The sequence below is a fragment of the Hypanus sabinus genome, chromosome X1, assembly GCF_030144855.1.
Source record: "Hypanus sabinus isolate sHypSab1 chromosome X1, sHypSab1.hap1, whole genome shotgun sequence".
In the NCBI taxonomy this organism is placed as follows: domain Eukaryota; kingdom Metazoa; phylum Chordata; class Chondrichthyes; order Myliobatiformes; family Dasyatidae; genus Hypanus; species Hypanus sabinus.
Window position 1 is genome coordinate 40,629,471 of NC_082738.1, and position 12,802 is coordinate 40,642,272.

The 12,802-nt window shown below is 44.3% G+C and overlaps 1 protein-coding gene across 3 annotated transcripts in view; it reads left to right on the top strand.

Moving 5' to 3' along the window:
• The window catches only part of LOC132384852 (NGFI-A-binding protein 1-like), a 63,758-nt gene that overhangs the window by 30,801 nt on the left and 20,155 nt on the right, over positions 1-12,802 (top strand). For 2 of the 3 annotated variants that reach the window (XM_059956438.1, XM_059956439.1), the window contains exon 3: positions 12,538-12,671. In XM_059956438.1, the coding sequence (XP_059812421.1) occupies positions 12,538-12,671 (134 nt within the window). The remainder of the gene's footprint in view (positions 1-12,537; positions 12,672-12,802) is intronic. The other variant, XM_059956440.1, reaches the window with a different exon arrangement.

The window sequence follows — 12,802 nt, forward strand, 5'->3', positions numbered from 1 at the left end:
TAAAAGACATCCATTTTCTATTGTCCACTGTCACCTTTCCCTGATCAATTAGATTTTGAATCTTGATGATCATTTTTCAATCATTTTGTTTTGGGTGACACAGAATAGAGCTGTACATCATAGAAACAGGTCTTTCAGTCCATGTCGTCTATGCTGACCCTTGTACCTATCTATGCTATAGGGAACAGAAACAAGCTGTTTGATCCAATCAAAACATACCAACGTTGGTACTCCACACATCAGTCCTCGTCCAGATACATCAGAGTAACCATCCACCCCCTTTTCCCTCAACTAGTTGTCCTTGGTGTCTTTATAGATATAAACACATCACCTCATCTTCCCTACATCGGACTCTGACATGTCTGTCCACAGCCTCCTCTACTGTCAATTTGAGGCTAGACACAGATTAGAGGAACAACGCATTGGTCTTGGTATTCTCCAACCTGACAGCACGAACATTGATTTCTCTAATTTCTGGGCAACCAGCCCCATCTGTTCACCCTCCCCCTTTATTTCTCTTTATCCTTCTAGCCCCATTTCCTCTTCTCGTTTTGGCTCCCCACCTCCTCCTTCCCTTTTTTCCATGATCCAATATCCTCTCCTATCAGATTCCATCTTTTTCAGCTGTCTCTGCCACCTCACATTATTCCCAGCACCCCCCCCAACCTATCACCCACTACCTCATCTTCCCTCTCCCCCAACACTTATTCTAGCTTCTGCATTCTTCCTTTCTAATCCTGATGAAGGGTCTTGGCTGAAAGTGTCAACTGTTCATTTCCCTCTACAGATGCCACCTGACCTGCTAAGTCCCTTTCTGCTATACGAGTAAAGTAGTTTATTGTGAATGTTGTGTTGGATTTCTTGGTGACCATCTTTTCATGGTGTCCTCTAGTTACGGTCTTTTCCCACAAGTGGAAACATTTGCTCTGTATTAATATCTTGCCTAATTTTAAAGGCCAGTCTTACATTATCTTTGACCTTGACTTTACAGTAGCTTGGTGGTTCCAGAACTCTAGGGGCAAGCTACCTTTACCAAAGGTCTTGATGAGCTAGTGTTAAGGAGTTACTTTAGTTTGCCTACCTTCTCTTGGTGGTGGTCTAATAGATTTCCCAATCCCCAAGCTGAGTTGGAGGGAAATTTGGAGCCACCAGGGTTCATCAGCATTACAAGGTGACCATAAGACCAAAAGACATAGGAGCATAATTAGGCCATTTGGCCCATCAAGTCTGCTGCAACATTCGATCATGTCTGATATATTATCCCTCTGAACCCCATTCTCATGCCTTGTCCCTGTAACCCTTGATGTCTTGACTAATCAAGAACCTATCAACCTCCTTTTTAAAGACACCCAACCACTTGGCCTTTACAGCTGTTTTGGGGAACGAATTCCACAGATTTAGCATCTTCTGGCTAAAGAAGTTCCTCCTCATCTCTATTCTAAAGGGATGTTCTTCTACCCTGAGGCTGTGCCCTCTAGTTCTAGACTCTCCCTCTACTGGAAACATCCTCTTCACATCCACTATATCTCAGCCTTTCAATATTTGATAGGTTTCTTTTAAATTCCAGTAAATACAGGCCAAGAGCTATCATATGTTCTTCATACATTAACCCTCTCATTCCTAAGATCATTTTTGTAAACTTCCTCTGGTCTGAAAAAGGATGTAGTGTTTTCTTGGCATGTCTGATGAATAAACTCTTCTCAGGCTTCCAGCTGGGTACAGGTATTGATTTTAATCGATGTTTCGATGACAAACTCTGCCACCTTCATCAGGGATGATGCCTGGGTACGTCTAGTCCAGTGCTGTTTATACCCCTGTCATCCATCCTTCCTGACTGCTTAGTCCTCATCCAGTAAGGCTTCCGCTGTCCCACTTTGTTTACAATCTGTCTTCCGTATATTTCCATGGTTTCTGGAAGGATTGCCAGGATCCTGAAGAAATAGTGGATTAAAACTATCCACAACCCCATAAGGAAATTCAAATCACAGGTTACGTGGGTCAATAATGGCCTGGGACTCAGGACAGCTGGTGTTTACAGGATTCCCTATGAATGTGGAGCAGTACATAGCAGCCAGGCAGGATGTACATTGGAAACCGGCATTAAGGAGCATTGGAGATGTATCCGTTTGGGTTACCTGGAGAAATCAGCGGTAGTAGAACATTGCAATCGCAATGGCCATGGGATTGACTTTGGTGGCACAAAACTACTGTGCCACACCAATGGCTTTTGGGACTGCCTGGTGAAGAAAGCCATTGAAATAAATCTAGAGGGAACGAATTTTAACAAAGGCAAAGATCTCATTCTAAGTAAGAACTGGAATTTGATTGTAAACAAAGTGGGACAGCAGAAACCTGATTGGATGAAGACTAACCAATCGGGGACGGATGCAGGGTTTTAAATACCACCAGACAAGGCATGTCTGTTAAAATCAATACCTGCACCTGGCTGGAAGCCTGAGAAGAGCTATTCCCTTCATCTCTCTCCATTCTGTTCAATGACAGAACCATAAGATGATGCATGAACTTCACACTGAATTGGAATATTGTGCTCCATCGCTCTCCAACTTGATCGCCGTGACAGGTTGGGGGCTTGGGGGTGGGAGAGAATCTCCGTGACACATTGTGATGCTTTCTCATCTCTGAATCTAAAGGTCGTGGGTTCATGTCCCACTCCAGAGAATTAATAGACATGTTGACTGTAGTCCCTCAGGAGTGCTGCAGTGTGGAGATATCGCCTTCCAGATGCTGCATGAAACTGGGACACCGTCTCTTCTGTCTGGGTATTACGTGGCCACATTTCAAAGTGCTGCTGAGCTCTCCCAGGTTTCCTAGCTGAGGGACTGAGTTCTGAGATACCAACAATCCCTATAGGATTTTCTTTTTATCAAGCAGCTGTTAGCCTTGTAAAGATTCAAGATTTAAAATTGTTTAATGTCATTTCCAGTACACAAGTGTAAAGAAGAACAAAATAATTGTTACTCCAGATCTGATGCAGCAAAAAAAAACACAATAAGATAAAGAACACAACAATAATAAAAAAACACTATAAATATAGCTTGATTGTATGTAAATAAAGTGACACTAGACACAGGAGTATCAGTACATAAGATGACTGATAGGAAATTATAAAGGAGTGATGGTGGTGGGTTAGTGGGTTGAGGTATTGAAAGATGTTCTGATATCAGCCTTCAAGAGCCCTCTTGCAGTAGTTTTGTTCTCCCATTCGAAGTGTGCATAAGAGGTGTTGAGCTCATCTGGGACTGAAGCATCACTGTCATTCATAACATTAGGTTTTGCTTTGTGGGAAGTAATGGCTTGCAAACCCTGACAGAGCTGACATGCATCTGATTCTGTCTCTAAATTCAATCAGAATTGTTTATTCACTCTTAAAATAGCCTTCCATAAATTGTACCTGGACTAATTGTATAGTTTTGGATCACCAGTCTTGAATGCCACAGATCTAACCGTCAGCAGACTATGAATGGCCTGGTTCATCCATGCATCCATGACTTTTGGTTTGGGTATGTCCAGTATGTTCTGGAAGGCACACACTTACCCACGCAGGACTTGATGAAACTGGTGACAACGGTGATGTATTCATTCAGATCAAAGATGAGTCCCTGAATATTGTCCAATGCACTGACTCAAAGCATTCCTGTAAGTTCAAATTTCATTTATTATCACTTATATGTTACCATATACAACCCTGAGATTCATTTTCTTGCAGGCATACTCAGTAAATCCAATAACCATAATAGAATCAATGAAAGACTGCACCCAATGGTGATGTAACAAGTGAAGTTGAATGAAGCTATCCCCACCTCCTCTGCCTCCCTTGACCATACTTCTCAGCCCTCACCACTGGTACTGGGTTCTTTATTCTCTGCCGTTCTGCTGGAAGTAGAAATATAGTCAAGTGATGGGATTTTTCCAAGTGTGGGTATGAGATGGCATGGTAAACCTTCTTGGTGGTGGTTTAGCAGTGGTCAGATGTGTTGGCTCTTCTGGTTCCACAATTGATATGCTGCTGGTAGTTGTTCAGAGAATTCTTCACGCGGTCTGCTTGAAATCCCCACAATGATAGGGAAGGCATCCGGGTACACTGTCTCGTGAGAGTTGTGTGAGATGCGCACTCCCAGGAGTTTGAAACTACTCGCAGTTTCCACCGCTGTGCCACCAATGTAAAGAGGGGCATGAGTGCTGTGAGTTCTCCTGAAGTTGATACCCATCTCCTTCATCTTGATGACATTGAGGAAGAGGTTATTTCCCTGGCACCTCCTCTCTGCAGGCCGTCTCATCGTTGTTGGTGATGAGCCCCACCACTTCATGTCATTGGCGAGCTTGACAATGTGATTACCCGGGTGTTTGGCTCTGCAGTCATGCGTGAGTAGAGTGCACAGCAATGGGCTCAGCACACAGCCCTGGGGTGGGGGGCACCCATGCTGAGGATTATGGGGAGGGAGGAGCGGTTGTGCATCCTGATGAGGTTCTCCAGAAATTAGCGAAATCAAAATTTGCTCTGGTGCCATCATTAGCTGTTAAGCATGGCATTCAATATAAAGTGCGACCAGTCACAGACAAAACTCCCATTTGCTCCACCTGTTAACTCATTATAACAAACATTAATGTTCCCTTTGTTCTCCCCATTCCCCACAATGAGTGGTTCCTGTTGCACTTAAGCGTTCAAAAGCTTGGCTGTTATTAGTGTCGCAGGATGGGAGTGTTATAAAACAAGGTTGAGTGAATTTACCAGTTCAGCAATGATTCCAGTTTGGCACCAAGCTTTTTCAGCTTCGGAAATTATTTACCACTCTTCTTTCTTCTGGGTGTCTCCAAACCATTTTCAGGTGGTGTGCATTTGTTTTGAATATACTTACTATTGTAATGCTGACTAGCTGATGTTGACCAGATCATCTGATGTCAGTGGCGTTGATAATTATTGACTGGAATACTGCTCTTCCTGTAGCTGGCACCTGAGGACTTTTTTAATATCCTCTTTAGAGAGCCATTAAGTTTCTGGATGATCCATTAACACTATTCCTCTTAAGCTTTATTTATTATATATTATATTTTGCATTGTAATATATAGTCATTTTTTATATCTTGCATGGTACATGCAAAAACAATAATAAACCTGATTCTGATTCTGAGTAACCTACAGGGCATCCCTCCCTCTGTTCATACTTGACGTCAGCCTGAGTCTCTCGTGCTCAGATTATGAGAGCTGGACTTGAAACCACCTCCTTCTGACCCAGAGTGTGGACACCTCCAACTGAGCTATAGATGAAAGGATGCCGTCAACAGTTGGTGCTTCCAAGGGTTCATTTTAATTTGGATTCACGTGGCCTTCAGCTGACAGGCTAGTCAGACCCCAAAGAAGTGATGTTTGGCAGCCATCCACTTCTGTGAGCCTGATCTGACACAGTGACCTTCACCAGGTGCTGCTTTCGTGGAACGTTACCAGGAGCAGTGTATGAGGTTGGGAAGGAAATGCTCTGTGTCGAGAGCAAGCCTTCGCGTGGAAGTAAATCTCTACATCATTCATGGAGGCTTTACGGTACAGTGAGCACACCATTATAAGTATTAAACCTTAAAAGAGAGATCACCAGCCGACCAAGTCAACGTTTGAAAAAACTGTAGACTGTCAATAATACCTCTTGTGCCATTGACAATAGGTACACTTGAAAGGTCACAGCTTATATCTGTACTACTGTTTTAAACCTGCTCTATTTAAATGACTCATTGAGCAGTTGAACACAAAAGCAGACCTTTTGGCCCATCTGGTCTGTGCCAACCTGGTCTTCCTGCATTAATCTGCACCCAGACCGTTGCCCTCCATACCCCCTCACCCATGTACCTATCCAAACTTCTCTTAAATGTTAACATTTAAACTTGCGCCTGCCACTTGCATTGTCAGCTCATTCCACACTTGCACCAGCCTCCGTGCGAAGAAGCTCTCCCCTCAGATTCCTGTTAAATATTTCATCTTTCACTCTAAACCTGTGACCTTCAGTACGTAGATAAGAGAAGCCAGCTAAATAAATGAGAGATAGGAATAGAAGGAAACTCCAACAGGGTGAGTGGTGAGTGATAATTTCAGACATTGACCCTTGGAAAGAAAAGTTTTCATTTACAGTAAGTTACACTCTTTGGAAAGAACTTCACACAGTTGGCTTTATTAAATCTCATTTTGTCAGTAGTGCAGCCACTGTCCTTTGCTGGATGGTTTTTTATTGCTTTCTCTATTGTGAGATGTGAAGATTGCAGTGTGATTATTTTTAATCATTTACATTTGTGAACAATGTTATGGCCTCTCATTGATTGCACCAGAACAAACAAAGCTAAAGGGTGGGAAACAGTCACAGACCCAGGGTTGGAAAAACACTGGCCAGGTCTCATGAGAGTATGTGACCTGCAACTAACTGTGCAGACGTCTGCTGAGAGCGTAAGAGCATTTCCTGGCAGTGGAGTTGTTTCATTTTACCTGGAATTGTAATCACCCTGAGTATCTGTTTCCTTCTGACTGTGTGCTGCCTCAGTTTCAAAGCCTCTGTAGAATCATAAGAGTGTTACAGCACAGAAACAAGCCCTTCTGCCCATCTATTCCATGCTGACCTTATCTTCTGCCTAGTCGCATTTACTTGCACCCAAACCATAGCCCTGCATATCACTCCCTATTCAAACTTCTCTTAAATGTTACAATTGAATCTGCATCTACCACTTTCACTGACAGCTCATTCCAAACTCATGTCACTCTTTGAGTAAAGAAGTTCCCCCTTATGGTCCCCTTAAGTATTTCACTTTTCACCATAGATCTAGGACCTTGAGTTCTAGCCTCACCCAATCTGAAGAGAAAAAGATTGCTTCAATACTCCCTTGTTTCCCAGCTCCACTACCACCTCCCACCACCCTACACCCCTTTCTGCTTAAGGAGCCAAGTGACCTGCTACTGTTCCTGTTATCTTGTGTTCCTGTCACAGAGCGTTACTTAATGCTGCACTCTTTTATGTTGATCTTGAAACGTGATGCTGCTTCCACTCGGATTCTCTTCCCACGTCATTGTACATGGATGCAGAATGCCAGATTGGGACCCAGAAATTCAGCCTAGTGGGAAGCAAAATAACTCATTCTTTCACCTCAAAGCAGTTGTTCGAGTCACAACCGTCAGCTCAGGATGGACAATATTCTGCGATTTACCAGCTTTTGATTATCTGTGTCAACTCCCTGAAGGTGTCCAGAAGCTCTTTTGATAACCAATCAAATGCAAAATGGATCTGTGTCCAATTGCAGTCTCTGCTTTTCTAATTAGGACATTCATCAATTAGTTTTGACAGCCATCACTATTAAAAGGTGGAGAAAGATCTATTATAAAAGCTAATTAGTATGATTAAATGTCATGGAATTATTACACACGAGCCATTTGGCCCATGGCAGCTGCTTGTAGAGCAACCTATTCAGTCCCAGATATCTTGCAGCCCTGCAGACATTTGTCCCTGAGTTCCTATCCAGAGCCCTTATGAATCCCCTGATTGAAACCAAAAGGCAATTGGTACCAGTTTAAAGCCACTCCTTGCATAAAAATATTTTGTTTTACATACCCCCAAAATGTTGAATTTGGATCCCATGGTCCTTGTAGAATCTTTTATTGACAGTCAGTGTATGTCACTGATTACTTTCTTTATATTCCATCCCGTTCCAGAGTGCATGTCCCTTTTCTGTTCCCTCTCCTCTCCCTCTTCCCTCCTCCTTCCACTACCCTCCCTCTCCTTCCCCCCTCTCTCTCGCCCCATCTCCCTCTACCCCCTCTCCCTTCTCCCTCTACAACTCTTTCCCTCCCTCCTTCCCCTTCTCTCTCTTCCCCCTCCCCTTTCACCCTCTACATCCCTCTCTCCCCTCCCCCTCTACCCCCATTTCCCCCTCTCTCCCATTTTTCTCTTCTCCTCTGCCCCTTCTCCAACTACCCCTTTCTCCCTCTGCCCCTCTCTCCCCCTGCTCCCCATCCCCTTTCCCCCTCTACATCTCTCTCTCCCCTTCTCCCTCTCCCCTCTCCCTTCCTCCCCTCTCCTCTCCCCCTCTCACCCCTCCCCCTCCCCTCCCCCTCTCTCCCCTCCCCCCTCTCCCCTCTCCTTGCCCCTCTCCCCCTTCTCCCTCTGCCCCTCTCTCCCCTTTCTCCCTCTATATTTCTCTTCCTCCCTCTTCTCCCTCTCCCCTTCTCTCCTCCTCTCCCAACTTCTGTGACTGTGACTGATCTGGGATTGAAGTTTTGTCTGAAAGGAGAGTTAAACTACCACCTGACTCTGCAAGTTTCACTTCATGGCCATTAGTTAATCCAGCAAATTGTCAAAACAAGAAAGTAAGAAAGCTGCTACCATTGGGCAGGAGGTTTCTGGAGCTTTAGATCCTACACCACCACGTTCAGGAACTGTTATTACCCCTCAGCCACAACTTTTTGTATGTGTTACTGTGGATTTCCAGCATCTGCAGAACCTCTTCTGTTTGATTACTCTTCAGCCATCGGGCTCCTGGAACAGTATGGATAACTTTCACCTCAACATTGAACTGATCTCGGTTACTACACACTCGCTTTCACAGACTCTACAGCTCATGTTCTCAGTAACTTATATTATTTGCACAAGTTAACTTCTTTTAGAAACAGAAAACCTACAGCACAATAAGGCCCTTCGGCCCACAAACCTGTGCCAAACATATCCTTACCTTAGAACTACCTAAGCTTACCGATGGCCCTCTATTTTTCTAAGCTCCATGTGCCTATCCAGGAGTCTCTTAAAAGACCCTATTGTATCCGCCTCCAACACCGTTGCCGCCCGCCCATTCCACACACTCACCACTCTCTGCGTAAGAAACCTCACCCCTGACATCTCCTCTGTACCTACTCCCCAGCACCTTAAAACTGTGCCCTCTTCTGCTAGCCATTTTAGCCATGGGGAAAAGCCTCTGACTATCCACATGATCAATGCCCCTCATTATCTTGTACACCTCTATCAGGTCACCTCTCATCCTCTGTCACTCCAAGGAGAAAAGGCCAAGTTCACTCAACTTATTCTCATAAGGCATGCTCCCCAGTCCAGGCAACATTCTTTTAAATCTCCTCTGCACCCTTTGCATCCTTTCTATGGTTTCCACATCCTTCCGTAGTGAGGTGACCAGAACTGAGCACAGTACTCCAAGTGGGGTCTGGCCAGGGTCCTATATAGCTGCAACATTACCTCTCGGCTCTTAAACTCAATCCCATGATTGATGAAGACCTTCTTAACCACAGAGTCAACCTGCATAGCAGCTTTGAGTGTCCTATGGACTCGGACCCCAGGATCCCTCTGATCCTCCACACTGCCAAGAGTCTTAACATTAATGCTATATTCTGTCATCATATTTGACCTAGCAAAATGAACCACTTCACACTTATCTGGGTTAAACTCCATCTGCCACTTCTCAGCCCAGTTTTGCATCCTATCGATGTCCTGTTGTTACCTCTGACAGCCCTCCACACTATCCACAACACCCCCAACCTTTGTGTCATCAGCAAATTTACTAACCCATCCCTTCACTTCCTCATCCAGGTAATTTATAAACATCACTAAGAGTAGGGGTCCCAGAACAGATCCCTGAGGCACACCACTGGTCACCGACCTCCATGCAGAATATGACTCGTCTACAACCACTCTTTGCCTTCTGTGGGCAAGCCAGTTCTGGATCCACAAAGCAATGTCTCCTTGGATCCCATGCCTCCTTACTTACTCAATAAGCCTTGTATGGGGTACCTTGTCAAATGCCTTGCTGAAATCCATATACACTACATCTACTGCTCTACCTTTATCAATGTGTTTAGTCTCATCCTCAAAAAATTCAATCAGGCTAGTAAGGCACAACCTGCCTTTCACAAAGATATGCTGACTATTCCTAATCATATGCCTCTCCAAATGTTCATAAATCCTGCCTCTCAGGATCTTCTCTATCAACTTACCAACCACTGAGGTAAGACTCACTGGTCTATAATTTCCTGGGCTATCTCTGCTCCCTTTCTTGAATAAGGGAACAACATCCACAATACTTCAATCCTCCAGAATCTCTCCTGTCCCCATTGATGATGCAAAGATCATCGCCAGAGGCTCAGCAATCTCCTCCCTTGCCTCCCACAGTAGCCTGGGGTACATCCTGTCTGTTCCCGGTGACTTATCCAACTTGATGCTTTCTAAAAGCTCCAGCACATCCTCTTCCTTAATATCTACATGCTCAAGCTTTTCAGTCCGCTGTAAATCATCCCTACAATCACTAAGATTGTTTTCCATAGTGAATACTGAAGCAAAGCATTCATTAAGTACCTCTGCTATCTCCTCCAGTTCCATACACACTTGATTGGTCCTATTCTCTCATGTCTTATCGTCTTGCTTTTGCACATTGGTTATTTGTCAGTATTTGCCTATGTATATTTTCTCATAAATTCTATTGTATTTCATTATTTTCCTGTAAATGCCTACAAGAAAGTGACCTCAGGGTTGTATACGGTGAACATATATGTATTTTCAAAATAAATATAGTTTGACTTTGAAAACAAAGCCCCCAACTTCCTCCAAATCCCAAATGCCCTGTAATACAGACCCCTTTTGTTTAAAGCTAATTGTGCCAGGTTCTTTTTACTGGGATAATTAACTTTTATCAAAAACAAATTGAAATAGTATATGCACTGTTGGTGCGGGATGGTGGCGTGGAGGAGGGCAGAGTAGCAGTGAATCAGGAGGCTACCTTTGGTTTATTTAAAGATTAGTTGAACTGGTACTTTGAGGGGCGGGGCAAGTTTGAACTTTGTTCGAATAACAAAACCAAACAAAGTCGGTTTCTCAAAAAGGAAAACACCCCTGTTTCAGGAAACACTTTGGAAATAATTTGCAAACACTGGGTGCTGGAGCCCACCAAACCAACAGAGCCTCAATCTGATATTTCAGCAGAACAGGGGTTGCCGGCCTTTTTTTATGCCATGGACCCCTACCATTAACCGAGGGGGTCTGTGGACCCCAAGTTGGGAACCACTGCATTAGTAGGACCCCAAGCAAAATACTGCCAATGCTGAAATAAGATAGAAACATGAAATTCTGGAAATTCTCAGCTAGTCAGGCAGCAACACAAGTTTCCTTCCACAGGGTGAGCAAAACTGAAGACAGTATTCTGAATATGGCCTCACCAATGTCTTGTACAACTGCAACATAACATCCCAACTTTATATTCAATGCCCTGACAAATGAAGGGCAGCATGCCAGAAGCCTTCTCTACCCCGTCTTCCTACGATGACACATTCAGGGAACCATGGAATTGTATTCCAGGTCTCTGTGTTCTACAGTACTCTCCAAGGCCCATAACCTTTGACACCAGTGAGGTTTGTGGTTGGAAATCTTTTGAGATGTGCTGTACACCAGCACATTAGATCAAGGCCTTTACAGGGAAGTACAACAGCTACAAGCACTTTCCATAGTAGAAAGTCTCCTGTAGAGTAAGGAATCAAAATCAAATGCTCCCACACTCAAATGAATTCCACAGATTCACCATCCTCTGGCTAAAGAAATTCCTCCTTAGCGCTATTGTGAGGCTGTGCCCTCTAGTCTTGGACTCTTCCACTAATGGAAACATCCTAAGCAAAAGGTTATATGGTTATCCTCTCCACGTCCATTCTATGAAGGTCTTTCAATATTCAATGGGTTTCAATAAGATTCCGTGCCTCCTCTTCCCCCACCCCACCCTGCTTATTCTTCTAAACTCCAGTAAGTATAGGCCCAGAGCCATCAAACACTCCTCGTATGTTAACCCTTTCATTCCCGGGATCATTCTCATGAACCTCCTCTGGACCTTCTCCAATGGCAGCACATCCTTTCTTAGATATGGGGCCCAAAACAGTACTCCAAATATAGTTTGGCCAATGCCTTATAAAGCCTCAGTGGTACATCCTTGCTTTTATATTGTGGATATGGCTTTGTCCTGAGCACTGAGGAGCAGCACAGTAGTATAGCGGTTAGTGCAATCACTTTGCAGCACCAGCGATCACCAATAAGTGTTTGAATCCCGCCGCTATCTGAAAGGAGCTTGTGTGTTCTCCCCATGACTGTGTGGGTTTCCTCCAGGTGCTCTGGTTTCCTCCTACATTCAAAGCCATACGTTTGGAGTTGGTGAGTTGTGGGCATGCTATGTTGGTGTCGGAAATGTAGCAACACTTGTGGGCTGCCCCCAGCACAATCTTCGCTGATCTGATTTGATACAGACGATGAATTTCATTGTATATTTTGATATACATGCTAATCTTCAGAAAATTCTAGTCTGAGTTTAAAGAGATCTTAATCTCTTTAAAATTCAGCTGGAATGTATACATTTCCATCCCTAAAAAGGCAGCGAATAAGATAACCCGTGAAAATGCAGGCTGGTTTGGAACCCTGTGAGTAGGCCAGAGCCTTGCCTCGCAGTGCAAAACGATGTGCTGGTGTGCCAGTGAGTCACTGCTTGCATATCTAATAGGATGGTTGGTTTCCTTGGCAGGTAATGGTTAACGAAGCGGCCGCCCAACTCTGCATGATCGACAGCACTCTCCTGGCCAGGCGCGACGAGCTCTTCCCACTAGCCCGACAAGTAGTCCGAGACTCCGGGTACAAATACAGTCACAGGTATTCCAGGTAGGGTCGGGGGTTGAACCCAGCCATGCCCCCAGTTTACAAAGCACACAACCTGACTTTACCAGGACTAACCTTTGTCACGACACTGGATTCTACAGCACTGACCACAATGTCTGACTATGGGAACATCT